This window comes from Numida meleagris, chromosome 3 (assembly GCF_002078875.1).
Source record: "Numida meleagris isolate 19003 breed g44 Domestic line chromosome 3, NumMel1.0, whole genome shotgun sequence".
Classification (NCBI taxonomy): Eukaryota; Metazoa; Chordata; class Aves; order Galliformes; family Numididae; genus Numida; species Numida meleagris.
In genome coordinates, this window is record NC_034411.1 from 46,932,476 (window position 1) to 46,952,271 (window position 19,796).

The 19,796-nt window shown below is 39.1% G+C and overlaps 1 protein-coding gene across 7 annotated transcripts in view; it reads right to left on the reverse strand.

Moving 5' to 3' along the window:
- Window positions 11,831-19,796, reverse strand: part of SHPRH (SNF2 histone linker PHD RING helicase) — a 44,039-nt gene continuing 36,073 nt past the window's right edge. For 3 of the 7 annotated variants that reach the window (XM_021390975.1, XM_021390974.1, XM_021390978.1), the window contains 5 exons: window positions 18,350-18,442; window positions 17,768-17,854; window positions 17,126-17,304; window positions 13,822-13,902; window positions 11,831-12,595 (listed from right to left, as the gene is read on the reverse strand). In XM_021390975.1, coding sequence (XP_021246650.1) covers window positions 12,499-12,595; window positions 13,822-13,902; window positions 17,126-17,304; window positions 17,768-17,854; window positions 18,350-18,442 — 537 coding nt within the window. In that variant the 3' untranslated portion in view covers window positions 11,831-12,498. The other 4 variants (XM_021390971.1, XM_021390970.1, XM_021390972.1 and 1 more) reach the window with 2 other exon arrangements.

The following is a 19,796-nucleotide window of genomic DNA, read 5'->3' on the forward strand; positions in this document are numbered from 1 at the left end:
GTCTACAGCAACATCCCAATGTTAAGTATTACTGTACCAAATCCAGATGTCCCAACTCATACAAAACGTTATGAAGTCAACAGGAACGCCTCTGTGGATAAGGCAAGCTGCAGCTTGCTCTAGATGGATGTAACCAGAGCCAAAGTTTACTCTCACAGTTGCTCTGGCAGGAGGAGCACAGAAACTCCACAAAACCCCAAATTTACAGTGGACTGACTGACAGCAAAACGTGTCCCAAGGTTCTGAAACGTACCCAAAGGAACAAACTTGTTTTAAACATCTTGCTGGAGCTGGCCAGTGGCACATCCTAACTTTCGACCTTTCCTGCCTCCTGAGATTCCTGTTCAGCTTTTATCTCTACCTTTTCCCCACATCACATGAACACCTAACAACGTTTGTTCCATTAACACAACATACCCCTTAATCAGAATACCATGGATACCTAAGCAAAGGTAAACTAGATGTAGCATAATTTCTATTTTTGCATTAGGAGGAAAAATTGCCCCTCAAAGCATCAGCTGAGCACTCCTGCCTCTCTCATTACTGCTCTGCTTCACACTCTCCTGTTCTCTGTCTCTGATCATTCAGAGGCTGCAGCTCCCAGCCACCCCCAGCATGCTCCTGCGTCTCCTGGAGCCAGGGACTGCCTTCAGCTCAGCTGTGGAAGCAGCACCAAGAGCAGCCCTTGCAGAAGCAGCCAGGAGGCTCTGCTGTCCCTTTGCTTTCTCAGCCTGTAGTTACAGCCTTTACAGCAACACAGCCCCAGCTGCTGACACCTGGCCCGCACGTCTCCCAGCGCCAGAGGCACCTTCTGAACCTTGCAATGAAAACTGGTTATGAAATGGATGTCTTCAGGGTGATCAACTGAAAGCCTACCTTCCATTTCTCCTCATTTACATTATACTTCAGTATTTACAATTAAATGGATCTCTGAGAAAGTTTAAAACTATTTAAAGTTAAAAAAAAAAGAGGGACTTACAAACCTCTCTTTCTTAGTGCAAGTGCTGGCACAGACAGCTACCATAAGATATTGTCATCACATTCACAGTCTGTTACTCTCACCAGCTATTTTCCTTTCAGTTCAAGGAGACTTCCCCAGTGTGGACCGTCTATGAATTGCGCTATGAAACCTGCCCAGTGAGTGCAGTGTTTTCAATTGCTGCAGTCCTTTGACACAAAACCTTCATCCCCTGCGTATTTACCTTGGAAACATTTCAGGTAAGTGTGTATCACGTAAGATGCTCTGCTCTGTTAATAGTTTTTACCAAGTCATATTATCTGGTGAAAGCCATTAACCAAGGTGGTAGAACACAGCAGACAACCTTGCTCTGCTTGCATGCAACAGCAGGGAGCATCATGAGGAGCAACCAAGCATGGCACAAGAGCCATTGTGGAGCTGCATCCATACAAAATAACACAAAACAACAGGCACAGGGCCCCGCTGTGTGCACACAGCAGGCGCAGTGTGCAACAGCTCAAGCTGAACACCTCCAGCACTCACAGCCAGCAGCGCTGTGTGAGAAGCATCCCAACACCAACGCATCTGTCCTGGCTTCCCACAGCCGAGGGGTCTCCTTCCTCCACAGCAAGCAGGGGCCAGGCTGATGGGCTCCTCTCCGCCAGTGCCCAACTCTGGGTGAGTCCTTGAACTCCTTGTGTCCTTCACAGCTTCTGTGTGCTTTGCTCGCAAGTCCTCCCTCATGGGGGCAGTTCTGTAGACACTAAACTCAATAGAAAACATTCCATCTTGGATTTGGAGCTTGGATGAGATCCCAAGCATCCACACAGTGCCCAGAGAAATAAGGACTTGCTGGAGCGCTGACTTCATGCTACCTGAAGATACCTCACTGCCAATATAACTTCTCATGCTTTGTCAAAGTTTCCTTTTTGGAAACATTCAGTTATTTTCCTCATCCTTCAGGTTCTATCTAACTAAAACAAATTGAATTGCTCTTTATTTTTCATTCATTTTAAAAAATGTTTAGAGGAATTAGTAATACCTTAACTGCAATGCAGCAGTGGGCCTGGGGGGATTATTATTACACTATAGTCTTAAAAAAAATAAAAAATAAAAAAAATGATTCCTTGTGCATTGGGATTGACCAAGTGTGACTTACAGTTCTAGGAAGGCAAACATGATACAGCAGATCCGACAGCTTAATGAAGACGTCTCAGCCCTGCTCTCTATGGAGCTGGGGACTGCACTGAAGAAATACTATAGCGAAATGTTTGCTGCTTCCAGCAGGCAGCAGTGTCAGAGCTGGGTTACTGCATCCATACTGAAAAACACAGCTATAGACTCCTGGGATTCTACATACACAATAACTGCAATTCCGCAAAACAATTATTTACATATGCAGAGCATTCCTATTAACTGATACGATTTAACAGGCAACATCTATCGGACAACTCAGTGACATACTAAGGAAAACACAGATTACCAAGCAGTCTCTCAGACGAGGCACCAGCTACTTTTCCTCAAATCAGAAAGGAGGAAAGAAAATGCTAGTTAATGAATATTACCATGGTCATCAGTAGCACAATAATACAAGACAAAAATTTGTCTTCACAAAGACTTTGAAATAGCTGCAAACCTTAAGGGATGATGTGATGCAAATCTGAGAGAAAACTGGGAGTGCAGAATGAAGGCTATTGGCAGGAATGTAAAGTTATTCAGAGACAAAGGGAAGATTAAGTCCTACCTTTATTCACCATGGATATGTTTAAAATAAAAAAAATAGTTTTGCTATTTTGCAGATAAATTATTTCCTTAAGTAACACAGCCTGTTAGATGCAAGGAAACAGGACAGGTAATCCAAATAATCATTCTTGGCTCATCATCTAGGAATGTCTGTTTTGGAACACAATTGAAACCTGCTGTTTTCACTCTCATGGGTTGATTTCTAGAAGTTATTAACTCGCCACTGCGTAAGTGATGAAATTCACTATTCCAATAATAGAACAATTATTCTGTTTCCACACAGAAAACTGTAATCATCAGATAGAAAAATGCTTGTAAATACAAGACAAAATATTTCATAACATTTATTCACACAGAAAATATATTCCCTATCAAAAATTTATTGACTTTATAATAATCTGATGACTAAACATATCTAACAAATAAAGTGCAATTTAAAGAAATATCTAAGGATTAGTTTGCAAATATACATTAAACTTAGCATTATTATAGTAATCAAATCACAACAAATAAATGAAGAACCAGCAGAGCTGATACTTAAAACAACTGAACATAGTATTTTAATATCTGTTTCTACATATATGTAAAACATTACAGTTATCCTTTTAAAAGAAAGAAATTAATAATAGAAAAACTCAGAGGTTATGAAAGAAAATTTGTTTTGGTAATACCTAAAACTGTTCTATGTCCCACTGTGCTCCAGCGTGACACCACTTCCTATCATTACACAGTGATAGCAGATTCCTATTTAAGTTTTAAGCTGACGTCTACACCAGCATTCACTAAATAGTTGGCTCATGGGGTTTCTGCATTGCTACAGTTCCTCCTCCACGGTAAAACCCTTTGTCAATAACCAATGATGGTATTTTCTCAAGAAAACTACACAAATCACTCTCCCTCATGCCAGCATAATATGCTGAAGTTAAAGACATCAGTGCAGAGGCAGCCAGGACATCAGCAACCAACATGCTGATAAGGACAGCCAGCATCAACCATCCCTGTGGTTCAAAGCTAGGATCTCTTCGAACACCTCTCTGCACCGCTGCCCTCCCAACTGCTTTCTTTGGTGGGAGTAAGTCGGTTGCGGGGCTTTTTTTTTTTTCCTTCTTTTTTTCCCCAGTAGAAAGTGAAAGGATCCCTTGAGACATTAAGTCTAGGGTCACCATTTTGGTCTTCAAAACCTCTGCGCAGAAAGAAGCATCTCAAAAAATGAACAAATGGTGTCCTGTGCCCAACAGGACTCCTAAAGTGCCTCATCAGGAATGACCAAGCCTACTCAGAAAGCCTTTTCTGGAACTGATCCCCCAGGACAGGACTCACCCCCACTTGCATATTTTTCTCTTGTGCTACAGCAGCAGCACAGTGTGTTCATTATCAGGCACAAGTAGAGCCTCTCTCACTTCACTCACCATCTGCCCCTTTGGTGCTTTGGTGCCTCCCAAGCACGGCAATTACTAAGTCTGCTGTCTGGCCCCATCAGAGACACTTGCGCATTTACAGCAAAAATGATTAATTACCTTTCCTTTATTAAACAAGATTTAGCAGCTTGTTCCAGGGGGCCCATACACTCACCTAATTTGACTTTTAACTGTTATCCTTCATAAATCCATATCATAAGGTTGGCTGTGGTGTCCTATAACCTTTCTCACATGTACGTGAAAGCACGTATCACAAGGCTACAACTTCTCAAGATTCTTATTTTCTCAGTCACTGTAAAGCCATCTATATTCACGTCCCAAGGTTTCAGTAGGAAAATGGCTATAATCTCAAGCCATGAACACACAGAAACATTCCACTGCTCTAGATGAATGCTGAGCTCCAGTAAATAAGTTACATACAGGATCTGTCACCCTTTGTTTATTCATTGCTCATATCAGTGACTCATTCCTCCCACATGAAAACCAGGAGAAGGGCACTCAGGAGATTTTTTTTGCCAAGTTTTTTTTGTTTGTTTGTTTTTATTTCTTAGAGCTCCCCCAAGTCTTCTCTCCCTCCAGCTCCATCCAATCTCGGTTCTTGCTCCACAGCAGCAAGGTATGAATGAATAACCAGGGCTCACGTGTACTTTTCTTTTCTAGCTGGTGGTGAAACGCTCTGAGCTTTCCACCTCTGCAAGAGGAGCTATACGACAATGCCTTTTCATCAGATCTAACGTTTTCAGGATCTAATGGTGGCAGCAGTTAGTACGGTACAATCATTTCCATGAAGTCATGTGTTGCTTTACTAAGACTCTCTAGAACACCAGAAGAGACAACATATGTACATCCTCTCTTTGCTGCTGGCCCACTTCCCGCGGAAATACAGCATGCTCTGTGGTATTTCAAGGTTAGCACCACGAAGGTGGTATGCTAGGAGAATGGCAGTATGCTATGTAACATTTTATGACAGATTTAAGAACGCTGGCCTGTTCCTGGAAGGCCAACTATATCCTGGGCCGCATTGAAAGAGGAGTGGCCAGCAGGGAAAGGGAGGTGATTGTTGCCCTCTACTCAGCTCTTGCGAGGCCCCATCTAGAGTGCTGCATCCAGGCCTGGGGCCGCCAGCACAAGGAAGACTCAGAGCTCTTGGAACGGGTGCAGAGGAGGGCCACCAAGATGATCAGAGGGCTGGAGCACCTCTCCTATGAAGAAAGGGAACTGGGCTTCTTTAGCTTGGAGAAGAGAAGGAAGAGACCTCATTGTGGCCTTCCAATACTTGAAGGGAGCGTATAAACAGGAGGGGGTACAACTGTTTACAGGGGTGGATAGTGATAGGAGAGAGGGCAATGGTTTTAAACTGAGACAGGAGAGATTTAGGTTAGATATTAGGAAGAAGTTTTTCACTCAGAGGGTGGTGACGCACTGGAACAGGTTGCCCAAGGAGGTTGTGGATGCCACATCCCTGGAGGCATGCAAGCCAGGCTGGACGTGGCTCTGGGCAGCCTGGTCTAGTGGTTGACGACCCTGCACTTAGCAGGGTGGTTGAAACTCGATGATCTTTGAGGTCCTTTTCACCCCAGGCCATTCTATGATTCTATGAATATGCTTGAACAGAGTGCGTATATAAAGTCCCATATCAAAAAGAGCACTGCAGGGAGGAGCTGTTAGCTTTGCACTTGTATTCCAGTTTACTTTCCACTACACTGGGAGGAGCTGGAATAGAAAAAATTTCCTCTGCTTGCAGCTGTTGCGCATATGCTCATAGCATAAAAATAATTTAAGTAGGAGAAGAAAGAACTAGAATCATAACTTGTCATTTTTCTACACAAATCTGCTTTTGTTATCAGCAATGGGCCCCTGTTAATGACCAGATAATCAAGATGCCAAAAGGACAAGAGAAGAGGCATATCTGGGAACTGTGCTTCCACAGCCCTGTATACGTTTGGAAATAAAAGAAAAAATAATAAAGTCACACCAGGACAACAAATGAAGTTGACTTTCACAATGCCTAATAAACCAGTGTGGTGATGTAAAGGTGAGTGATTACCCACCTTTATGTCCTTTACTCCCTCATCAATTGTTCTTCAAAACCTACAGGTCAATTGCATGGTGGGGAGAAGTGAAAAAATTCACAACTGGAGAACAAGTAAGAGATACGTCAGATATAAAGGCTTTTTCTGTTTTCTCTAATTTTAGCACAAAGCTTTAAGTGCATATGAAGGAAACAGTGAAGTAGTGATTCCATATCAATGTATAATTTTGATAGCAAACTTTTGATTATCCAAGACTATGCAATGAATACGTATATGAATACACGTACGCTCTATTTGTGCAAAACAAGCCATTAAAGATGGTAGAATGCACCTTGATGGCTAAGTGCCACTTTATCCTCAGAGATTGGCAGGGCAAAACTCCATCAGGGTAACAAGAACAGCAGTCTCTATTTTCTTCCTTAACCTACTGACATAGCCAAGAAAAATCCTAGATTCATCGACACAAGTTTTTTGACAAATAATGGCAATTGGTTCACATGCAAAGAGGGCAATTCACAGTAACACAGTGAATTCTAACTCTCTAGACCCATGACAGGATTGGAGGAAAAGCAGAATGAAAAAAGCAGTCTAAGCCAGCTTACATTAACAGTCAGACCTTATACTTGGTTGAATAAATACATATAACTAAGGAACTTGGAATTTAAGACCTGGCAGATTAACATCATTTATATGAAAGAGAAAACAAAACCAGAGGTTGTCAGAAATCTCCCAGTCAATTTCAAAATAGAGTTATTCTAGTTTTCATTTACTTTCTCCCCAGATGACTTAATTTCAAAACCGCAAGTTCAGTTAACTATGCTCTGTAAAGTGCAACAAAAATCAGTAAAATCACTGCCTGGGACTGAATGCAATACTGCAGTGATTAAAGAGTTCTCTAGTCTTGGTCCTACTCTGAAGAGGAAAAAACACTGGATGCAACTGGACTTGGGATAACGGTTCATGGGCACTTTTTGAATCCCAAACCTACAGACTTCACAACTAAAAACAAGTAAGCATCACTGACTGCTCAGTAATTAGATCACCAGAACTTTTTATATGCAAGTTGTACAATATAAAACAAAAACACGAAAACAAAATCTACCAGGCTGAAATTCCTTTCCTGTCCAACACTTTTTCTACGACAAAATCAGCCAGTTTTACTGTAGCCATTTCAGACTGTGACTCACCTACTCCGCTTCCACTGAGCAAACACATTGTGTAATAAACTGAACAAGCTGTGAGAGGCAGAGAGGGAGACACAGATTTCTTGGACCTACTTTTTTCCCACAGTTTGAAATTCTTTTAACTTACATTTAAAGAACATAATCTTGTAAAGTACATACTTGTTTCAGGCAACCAAAAAAGGAAGAAGAACACAGGCACAGTGGCTTTGCAGCTGGCTTTTCTGTCTATAGAAAAGCTCATCATGTAGATTTTAAGTGGAAGGCTTTTAGATCAAGCCTCAAAAAATAGGTTTCATATGCAGCAAAAAAAAACAAAAAAAACTTTAGGAACTGATCTAATTCCTTACTTTTGGGGAGCAATATATTTTGAGGTTAATTGACATTTGTCAATATAAGATTAACCTATACTACTTCCCCCCGCCCCCGACTTATCTGAATAATAGCAGCTATTGAAGGAATAATTCTGAGTCTCATGGAAAGCATAATGTAGTCATAAGGACTGCAGAAAGAGGCTGGAAAGAAGACAGCAGATATTCTTTCCAGCGTTGCACTGTTTGCGTTGGAAAAGACAGTGGTAGAAAGTTGCCAGTTGGTTCTTACCCACTAATTCAGACAGAATCATACAGGGGAAAGTATGTCTAACTACGGTTTTAAACAAGAAACGTCTGTATGATCCCACTCACGCTTGTCTTGAAGTGCACTGATGTTCAAAGCAGAGGGGACTTTGCTGGCAGACAACTAGTCAATGTCCAAGTAGAGAACACTGACAAGTGGCATTCCTCAGGGACTGGTGCTGGGACCAGTGCTATTTAACATCTTTGTAAGCGACATGGACAGCAAGTTTGCAGATGACACCAAGCTGAGTGGTGCAGCTGACCAGTCTGATCTATATCTGTTTGGGCATGACTGGTCTTGAATCAATCACACTGCAAGACTGTGAGTGTGAGGCTTGTAGTATCTGCTATAATTTCTTGAAAATGTAAAGCTGTCCCCCACAGTCTTTATTCAGGAACTTTTAGTCACACTCTTGTGATGTTTGCCTTTCAGGAAAATCTCTCTGCAGAGATTATTCTGCCCATCTACTCAGTTCTCGTGAAACCCCACCTGGAGTACTATGTTCAGTTCTGGGGCCCCCAACACAAGAAGGACATGGAGCTGTTGAAGCAGGTCCAGAGGAGGGCCACAAAGACGATCAGAAGGCTGGAGCACCTCTCCTACGAGGACAGGCTGAGGGAGCTGGGGCTCTTCAGCCTGGAGAAAAGAAGGCTCCAGGAGGATCCTTATAGCGGCCCTCCAGTACTTGAAGGAAAGTTGGAGAGGGTCTTTTTGCAAGGAGATGTAGTGACAGGATGAAGGGAAATGGCTTCAAACTGGAAGAGGGTAGATTTAGCCTAGATATTAGGAAGAAATTCTTTACTGTGAGGGTGGTGAGATTGCCCAGTGAGGCTGCGGATGCCCTCTCCCTGGAAGCATTCAAGGCCAGACTGGATGGGGCTTTGAGGACCCTGCTCTAGTGGGATGCATCCCTGCCTACAGCAGGAGAGTTGGAACTAGATGATCTTAAAGGTCCCTTTCAACCCAAACCATTCTACAATTCTGCAGTCTTGAATACATCTACAGATACTGGCAGAAAAATAGTTTTAGAAGACACATCTCACAAGAAGCATCATCAAGTCTTATGTTCATTCTTTAATATGCAACTTTAATATGCATGAGAAGACTGAGGTAAATGCTCTTCTGCAGTATCAGACCTGCATAAAACTATTGCATGTCCAGGACTTTCATTTATGTGCTAGTTATCTAACAAGTCAAGATGTAAATCAGTGTATGCTGGGAAAAGATTTTGAGAGCAAAACGGCCCTTGACTTAGAAATAAACTCATCTTAAAAAGATCCACGGTGAGATTCAAGGAGTCAGTTTAACACCATGAGGGAATGCGCTTCTGAGTTTCCAACACTATCATTTTCTGTGGATCAAGGAAGTCTTCTGTTTGCATCAAGCTTTTGATGCATAACTGAGATGACAGCTCTCCTTGTCAAGGCTTTGAACTTACATACTTGGTGATAAAACCCAGTCCTGAAATTCCACAGACAAAAAACCCAAATTATTTTCCAGATATGGAACTGAAAGAGATGAAAGATCAGGACTAATTTCTTTGGAGTCAGTTGGATCATCACTTTTAAAGGGACTACACTGGATAAATAACATTGCCAACTCGTATTTACATGTTTCAACAGGAGAACAAGAGACTCTAGTATACCAATAGATCCATAACCTACAAGTCCATAATAACAGCACACTACAGTCAGTATTTCCAGATTTCTGCCTTCTGTGGAAAATACCATTTCTATTGACATATTGGAACTATTAAGATAGGACGACCTTCATTCTCACCTTAGATGCTGTCTTTCAAGAGTGTTTGCTCCTGATAGAGCAAAATCATCACACCACCATGAAATGAGGCTTAGACTGTTGCTGGTAAGAGAAAAGCACTGCAGGGGTACAAGCTGCAACTTTGGCAGAGAATTAGTTCATTTTATGAGCCATCTTAAAAGCATCTGAAAGAAAATCTTTGTTAAATAAGTTAAATGTTGCAAGAAGTGTTAAATTACATTTCAATCTCCTTTCCAATATTATTCTTTATTTTTTGTCTATGTACTTAATGTAATGTGAAATTTGAAGACACTATTTTCCTACTAACACTGACAGTATAATCCAATGATTCAGCCTTGCAATTGCAAGAAGTGCATAAATGCTGTATCTACGAACTCTGTGTGCTTATACTCCAGTCCTCTGGAAAGTGCTCAGCATCATGTCTCTGGCACTGCATATTGTTACGTAAGCATTAAAAGCCACTCAGGACTAGAAAGTCTCATGTACCACTCGATGAAAAGCTATGCTTTTGGCTGGGAGTCCCAACCCCACGTTTTTGTAAATAAACATTGAAACAGTCATCTTTATATAAGCAAGCCAAAAACTCACAGAGCTTGGGAAACCTCTCAAAGACGACTCTTCAGTTTGCTTCTCTGCCTTCACATTCACTGACAACTATTACTCCCACATCCAGTTATTTAAAATGGAAGCTATGAATGTAAACACTATTTGCTTCCACATTGTTTTAAACAGATGAATCATTTCTCACAGTGAATAGCAGCTCTTTGTTCAGCCACGTTGCATTGTAGATATTAAAATTCTCTGAGGATGATGAGAAAACTGGAATGTTGCTGCCCTAAGAGTTCCAGGAGTATCTGTACAACACGATCTCCACTATACTGTAAAATAATTGAAGCTGAAAGGGAACCATGGAGGTCATTTGGTCCAACACACCACCGACAGCAGGGCCAGCTCTGAAGCTAGATCAGCTAGCTCAGGGTCATTTGAATTCCAAATACGTTCAAGGATGGAGACATCCCAGTCTCTGTGCAAACTCTTGGATCAATATCACTGAAAATATAAGTCTGTTATCTACTAAGTTTCACCTTACTACTAACTGTAACCTTCAAAGAATCAGTAATTTCCATAAAAATTTATACTCATATTCAGTACATACTACAAATAAAGGAAATAAAGATGTATTGTCTGTAAATTTACTCAAATAGTCTTTAGAACAAATAATCTAATTGGCCCAGATGAACAACTGAGAATGCCAAAGATGGATTTCTTGATACAACATTTCCATGTAATCCAATTCACATTCATCATCAGCAGAGAAAAATCTATCTACCATGCAGACAGGTGTAACAAAGGGCAGAATTGTGCAATTTAAAACTTAGCATGCTTGAAAGCAGAAAACAGGAATTATACAGCAAGTCTACTCAGCAGACGTAAATGAAAAAATTCTACCATTAATTAAAATAAATTTCTTAAAGAACTCTTAATTTCAATCCCAAGTATACAAATAACATCGTCTGCTGAGACAGTAAATATTTTAATCTGAGGGAAGCAGCCTGTTGCTTATGCATAGTTTTCCCAGTTTCTAAACATAAAATGGTGCTTAACACTGCATAACTGAGCTTCCTCGATGTTAAGCAAATGTGTGTCCATAACCTGAGCCAAGAAGTTTTCAATTTTGCTTGCCTATCTTCAGTAGCCTAAAAGTCAGTCTAGATTTGTTTTCTAAATTCTCTATATAAAATAAATTGACATTGGGTAGAGTGATCTCACATCTAAGAATGGAAAGTTTCATAGAAGTGTTTTCTTCTCACTGATTAGCTAACTTAGACTAGGTACCTACTATTTAAACTGCCTAACAATCTCATCTATTTTGAATATTTAGATTGCTGCATCTTTGAGGGGCAGAAACAGACGAAAATCAGGATGAGTAAATGTACACAAGCACCAAATTATTAAGTTATCAGCAGCTTAATTACTTCTCTAAAATTCTGCAACAAATGATTGAAAAAAAAAAAACAAAAACAACCAAAGCACTAAATGAGTCCTGGTTTCAATAGTAAGTGAAAAAAACAAGTACATTAAGTTCACTAGTTTAACTGATTTCCAGACCAACACACATCCAAAAAGCATAATTTAATTTAACATGGTTTTGCAAGTGAGTGAGCATTAACAGTGAAATTTAATTGTAACACAAACCTTTATGAACATCTAAAAGTCTAATACAAATATCTAAATAATTAGTAAAGATTAATTATTTAAAGTGTTACCAGTAAGACGTTCAAGAACTTGGCATTAAATGCCAACAATCCTAGAAGCCCTTTCTAGAAGAATATTAATTTACAGTCATTCTTCCTAATAATTCTTTGTACAGTAAAAAAAAGTATATTTGTGTTTTCCTGCTTCTTTCCCACCCCACCACCCACATAGTTTTGATCTCAGACTGAACCACCAGCCAACCAGACCTGATGGTAAAAATCCAGCAGTCTAAGATCTCAGTGTCAGCATCCAGCTCAAATGATCTTTGGGAATAAAATCCACATTTTTCTTTAAAGCGTAAAGTGCAAGTTTTCTCCAGTGCTATCAGAACAGTGTGCTGCGAAGAATGTCACCACAGAATAAAATATTAACAATTAAAAGACTTATCTATTTCCAATAGCTCTCTTAAGGGCAGTTGTTACATAGTGTTTAAAGGAATGATAGGTCAGTATTATATGCAGGAGATTATTAGATAAGGTACTTTCTGATTTCGTGAGCTCAAGCCAATGTTTTCACTCAAGTTCTTCAGTTTCCTCTGTAAAAAGGTCAGCCAGATCTGCCACCGTCAGAACTGAAGCTTCTGATTGTTTCATGGAAGAGCTTGTGTGGCTGTAGGAAAAAATTACATTCAGGCATCAAAGAAGGAATCCACTTAAGTAACAAGCTGTATGTGCTGAAGACAGGCTGTGTGGTTCAGGGCCCAATAACTGCCCGGCCATGAGCTCAGCAGAAAAAAACCCTTCCTACTAGGGAAACTACATACACTGATCAGCCACTTCTTTTACACAGCTTGAGTCCATCTACTTTCTTTATCTGTGGTGAACACCAAACACTTCAGAGGAAGCAGAAGATGGGATAATTCACTTTGCCTTCTTAACATCTGAGGTGCTGGTTTCAGATCCAAGCATAAGGTTTGATACTACTTTCAAAACATCAGCTCCCACTAGATCATTACATCACTGTACACCTATCTGAAGTTTACAAGCAAAAGTAGGGCCACTTCACAGATACGGAAACTGATAAAACCATTCTGTCAAGGCTAAAAGAGAAATCTTTCATAACTAAAGCCAAAGATTTGCACGTAAATTTTTTTTGGTCTCGTTGTTTTGACAGCAAAAAAAACCTGGAAAAGTTACTCATTTTCCTAAACTAAAGCCTCTACCTAGATTATTTTTTTTTAATGTGTATACAGTCTAATAAGAGATAGAAAATTACATTTTCTGCATAAAGAAAGAGAATACTGCTTTTTTTCAGACTTAGTATTTTGTTACTTTGATTTTGGAAAAGCACAATAGTGAAAATTGCTTTTTGTCTGCACACCCAACTGATAAATGAGCTGGCATCTGAACAACTCTTGTAGTGAACGCAAAATCAACCTATCTGACACAGAAGCACAGTTTAGGTTTGTGGAGTTTAAAAATAAATAACTGAAGAAATAATATGGTCAGATATTAGAGCTTATAATACATGTTGTTGCTCCACTGGCATACTTAGTAACATTCCATTCGTTTCAATGCTTTTATAGTCACAGAAATAGGTAAGTTGAAAAGGCAAATCATAATACACCATGTATTAATTAGTCTTTTCTGAAGTACAATATGCAAAATGTAAACAAAATATTATCCAAAGAATTAAGATACCTTAAGCTTCCAGTTCCCAGAATCAAGTTAAAGAAAATCACTTTTTCAAGCTCTGAAACTTTGTTTCAATTAAAAGAATTTGAAAGAGAGCAAGTGTTTGTTTCTAGGACACACATATCTAACTGTAACAGATGTTCAAGAACCACTTTTTCAATTTCATTGCAATAATAATGTTTAAAAAAATTGAACACATACCTTCTATCTACAGTCTTTAGCATGGTCTGCATTCTCTCTTCTATTGTCGCTTTTATCAGGAACCTATGGACAATGGTAGACCTGAGTGTTTAAAAAAAAGGAAAATAAAACATAGTGAACATTAGATAAGTTGTTACTCTCAAAAGTTCAAGACCACTTTTGTCTCAAACTAATTATTTTAAGACTCCCGAAAAAATCAGCAAAAAGCCATCATATTTTAAGACAGGAATTGTACAAGGTAATTAATAATTTCCACTGACATTTAAAGTCCATCTGAGATCACATGCTTTCACTTGGCTGGATCACACACTAAATTAACATAAGCTGTATTAACTAAAGTGTTAAAGCAGATGCTGGGCAAAGTTTTACTTTCTGCGTCCCTATTTCAAACAAAGTCCTCGAGAGTGTCCTCCTCCTGTGTGTTTTAGAGAAATGACCTGGGCTCACTTTCTACAGGCAGTGTTTAAACTACATTGTCACAAGTCAGTCGAAGAGACTGAGCTCAGTGTAATGGATTACTGAAGAGCTTTAATAGCATTGTTTTTGAAGACAGCGCTGTTATATAAGTTTTAAAGACTCAGCAATTGAAGTCAGTAATCATGATGCTATAAACACCAGAAAAATGTAAAAAGTAAAATGTCAGTAAGCACAGAACAAAATGAGGACTCCATTTGCAAAATAATGTTTTGATAAAGAAAGCTATAATGGAAAAAAGAACAGGCATAAGAAAGTGAAACAGAAAAGAGTCAATTTCTAAGATGATGTAAAAGTCACTCAAAGGTTCTCAATATAAATGTTTTTATAGATATGAATCCTTGAAAGCGGTAGGATGTTTTCATAATTTAAGTTTAAAATTTTTAATGTAATGTTACATAGTAGAAAATTTTAGAGGAATATTTTGTGAATCACAGGCAAAGGTCTGCTACTCAAAAAAAAGAAAATCAAAATCTTTACCAACACACCTGAATATCCACCTGCTCATACACATTTTTTCCCACATACATGTTCACTCATGTCCTCTCCCTTTGCTTTCATCCCCAAAACATAAAAAACATTATTACTACTTAGAATACCACTTTTCCAGAATTCTAATTTATGTACAGAATTCTTCCATCATTATTTTTCAAGTGACACAAAACCTAAGAAATACTTGTATATAATCCATTCAAGACAAATGTTCCGAAACTACTAAGTGTTTGGTACTACCCATGTAAAGCATACAACACAGAAACAAAAGATACACAAACTCATTAAACTCTCCAAAAAGATCTAGGCAGGAGTAAAGTAGGAATAGTGGTTGATAAGCTAATAAGCCCTAAAGAGTGTGTTCTATAACTAGTCTAGTGCCCTCCTGTTTGGTGGGCATCAGAAATAATTGCAAAGCTACGTCCCTGCCCGTAGCAGGAGGGTTGGAACTAGATGGTCTTAAAGGTCCCTTCCAACCCAAACCATTCTATGATTCTATGATCATAATGTTTCTCTTAAACATTAGGACACAGAACTACTAGAGAGCATCCAAAGCAGGGCTGCAAAGATGGCAAAGGGTCTGGAGGGCAAGGTGTATTGAACAGCAGCTGAGGTCAATCCCGTGGTTTGCTCAGCCCAGAGCAGAGTTGCTGAGGGGAGGCCTCATGGAGGCTGCAGCCCCTCACAGGGAGCGGAGGGGCAGCGCTGAGCTCTGCTCTGTGACAGCGACAGGGCACGAGGGAACGGCATGGAGCTGCGTCAGGGGAGGGGCAGCTGGGGGTTAGGGAAAGGTTCTGCACCAGAGAGCAGTGGGCATGGAACAGGCTGCCCAGCGCAGTTGTCATGGCCCCAAGCTGATTGAGTTCAAGGAGCATTTGGACAATGCCCTCAGACATAGGATGTGGATAGTCTTGCGTGGAGCTTGGAGTTAGATTTAATGATCCTTGTGGGTATCTTCCAACTTGGGATAGTCTGTGATTCTGTGAACTCTCCATTACTTACCATAAGATGACTAGTACTCTAAAGCAATGAAGTGAGAAAGCTATTTTATTTGAATAATGGAAGTTACCATTTCTATAAGATAGATTTCCTTTTAAAAGAAATTATTTTACCTTTTGCAGTTGCAGAGAAGATATTCACAAAATACCTCATATCAGCAGTAAAATACCTCTCTGTACTTTCAAACTACCAATAAATATTTTACCCCAACAGAGCAGGGAAGCTTCAAGTTATTTTAAGAAATCATAATGTGATTATATCCACTTAAAAAAAAAATCAGTATAGTCATGAAGAGTATTCTGCAGGAAAAAACTGTTTCCTATTATGATTTACTCTTTCGATACTCATTCACTCTCCTCTGAACTGTTGCACCCTGTCTTGTTTGCAAAACTGCTTTCACAAAAGTGAACACCGAATACTGCTTCCATCTCCCAAGCTTTTTGGGACATCCAGTTTTCCTAGATTTTTTTCAAAACATTAAAGAAAATACTTCAGTTTTATCTATTTTATATTTTTATAAAATATATTCAGAATAATATCTTTATGTATATATGTGCACACAGTCTGAACCATTCTCTAACCAGAGAAAATGACGAGAAATACTTGGAAAAAATACAGTGACAGACACACTGAGTTAGAACAATGTCCATCTCGTCTAGTAATCTGTCTTTGACAAGAGTCAAAGCCTGCAGAAGACTATTTAAAATATACAGAGAAGGTGTACAGACTGTTTTTCCCTAGTACTTTCTACTCTATAGCCGTAGCCATTTGCTAATCAGCAAATATTAATAAGATATGGTATTTAGGAATTTCTCTTCTGAATTTGCTCAGTCTCTATTAACTAAAATAAGTATGGGCAGGGTACTGATCTAAGACAGCGATCAGGGCATTCTCCTAAGTGGAAAGCACAGTTGAATACCAAGGCAATAATAGAGGCCAGAATGTTAGCCTCAGACACCCTGGGGAAGGCTGCATTTTCTATTAAGAGAAATTACTCTCACTATAACAGCATCAATTTCAAAACAAACGCTATGCAGCTTGTAATTTGGTGCTGGGAATGACCAGACAGAATAAGCCTCTCAAGGAAACCAGGATGGGCGATACCCGAACTTAGCCCCAGATGACATAAACGCTGAGCTGCGCAGACCTGCATATCTGAGACATTTCTGGACAGGCCTAGAAGTAGAACTTCTAAATTAAAAACTAAGGCTTCGAAGGCAAACAAATTGCCAGTGTCTCCAAAACTGAGAAGGTTCAGTGAACTGGATTTATTCTGATTACAGTATGCCGGTCTATTCTGGACCATATCTAAACTTCTTAAAGCAATTTTAGTTCTTACTTTGTCTGGCCAATACGATGAACTCTGCCAATGGCCTGAAGCTCATGTGCAGGATTCAGAATGGGTTCCACAAGCAGAACATGAGTTGCTTCAATTATGTTTAGTCCATTGGAACCAGTGTGAAGGGGTAGCAGCAAAATATTTATCTTAGGATCGTATTTAAATGCAGAGAGATTTTCCTGAAAGGCAAACACCACAGCAGTGTGATTAAAAGTTCCTGAATAAAGACTGTGGAGGACAGCTTTACATTTTCAAGAAATTATAGCAGACACTACAAGCCCCATGCTGACAGTCTTGCAGTATGATTGATTCAAGACCAGTCATCACCAAACAGATACAGACAGGTTATCAGGAAGGCAAGCAACACCAACCAGTGTCTTATCCTTAACATTTCAACATTGACATAAACATGCCAACGCTTCTTTTCAGGAGGGAATTTATTGTTTTTAACTCCAAAGGCTTTAAATTGTAGCAAATACAATTCTTAGAATTAACCATTCGGAGATGAAAGATTCCGCTAAACATATTTCCTGCTCTTTCAGTTTCTGAAATGAAACAATGAAGTAGAAGGATCAAATTAACTTCTATGACTTGTAGTTTTCTCCCACTGAAATAATCTAAAGAAAAATATCCTTTATGTACCTGAAATTTACTAATTCCATTGATTTGAGAAAATGTCATATTGTTGTCATACAAAGCTTTTGCAATTATGTCCAACACGTCTTGCCACTGTAAAAAAACACAATAGAAGTAACTCAACATTACAAACAGCAGTGACAGCTTAAATACACTAATGGTGTTAAAAGTACTAACATTTAAGGTTTAAAAAAAAAAAGAGTTGTATGACAGAAGCCATACCTTTCCTAAATCAAAATAGGAAAGGTAATTCAAATCCAGCTTTAATAAAAGAAACCGGCAGTCACTACAGAAATGGTTTTATGAACTATCAAAAATACATGGACATCAACGTTAGAAATACATAGAATTTTTAATTTCTAACTTCTCCCATTCAAGTGTTTGTTGACAAGCTGTTACATCTGTTGACGAGGATTATTGTTCATGCCCCAGGTAAATGAACTGTCCTACAAATTTTCAAAACCATGAAGAGGCTGCACAGAATGACTCAATATTTTGGTACCTAAACTAAACCCCTGAGAATAACATGACCATTTTAAACTCACACAAAACATACACAAAGACAAGACAGAAAATGATGATCAATACCGTTGAGAAAACCAAGGACTTAGCCCCTGGATCTTTAAATTGAATTCTCTTCAGTGTTCGAACCACGGCTTCCACTTTGGTGGAATGACTTCCCTTGAAAACAAAAGAACATCAGTAGAGTAGTATGTTAAACAACTCCTTACAAATTCATTCTTTTATTAAATAATGCTGTATTAGGACTCTTACGTATCTCATATCTCAAAAAGTCACTGGCAAACTGTTTCATAAAGCTGTACTTTTCAGAACAGAAGATAGTATTTAATTTTTGAAGACTCCTGACCCATTTAGATAGCAACCCTCCCAGGAAGAGACTGGGGACAAATTTAAACATTGCCAGCTTGGAGGAAGGATAGGCTAAGCAGCACTTTTAAACCTCTCATGTAATGTAGTGCTATAAGATCAGTGATGTATTACAGTGTGAGCAGTAGCTATAAGAACCAAGGACTACAGATACATCTGTCCAGATCTACATGAGGCAAAACAGATAGCCCAAGCAGAGCAATTGCACCAAACACGACAGCTAGGCTTGCTGAGGTGCAACTTATCAGCACTTCCTTTATGAATCTTTCCAAACTTATCTTTCCAAACTTACCTTTCCCTCCCTTCAAACTTATGGAAAAGTTTTAATAAACAAACAAAAAAACCTGCATGAACCTTTTTTTCTGTTGCTTTTGTTTCCCACTCTGGCAACACTGAAGTTACACTCGATACTATAAAGCTGCCTAATTATCTTGAAGTATTACAAAACCAGCACGTATAGTGAGTGTAATTATTGAAGGATTGTGCACTGCCATGAAAACAGATTCCGCAATTGTAACTAGTTCAGTGCTTAAGAAACTCAGTGCTAAATTCTTCCTCTTGTTCACTTTTGTTTCTGTAATCTTCCCTTTCCCAATAAGCTGGGAAAAGATTCTAAAAAGAGTTCTTCAGTATCTCCTTCTATTTCTTTCAGTATGCACTTTGTATTACAGTAATTTTACCATACATATATATGTAATGTAAAATATATAAATATTAAGACAACCCTATTTAATTGCTTATTAGCTCTTGTACAGCAATTTTGAGCTGTACTAGATTCAGCTGGACAAATAATGTTTTATTTCTGTCTGCACCTGTCCTCTGAACATAGAATTAACAATGTTGGCTTGCTACAATGACAGATCAAATTTAGTCAAGTTATGCTGCTCACAGAACTGGTGGGGAAGGATGACAGCAGTCTATGCTGTCATCCAATGTTCGTCTGCGTGATCATTCATGTGTTATGCAGTTAAGTGAATACTCCTGAAGACCTTCTGTAGGCTGATTTATCAAAGGCTGCAATAAGCAGTACCATTTTTTTCCACAGGTCTTCTATAATGGTTCCAGCTCTGTGTCATAGACATAGTAGCAAACCCATTTTTTTCATGACACCTCTGTTGCTCCTGGTAGACATTAACACTGTTTCCAA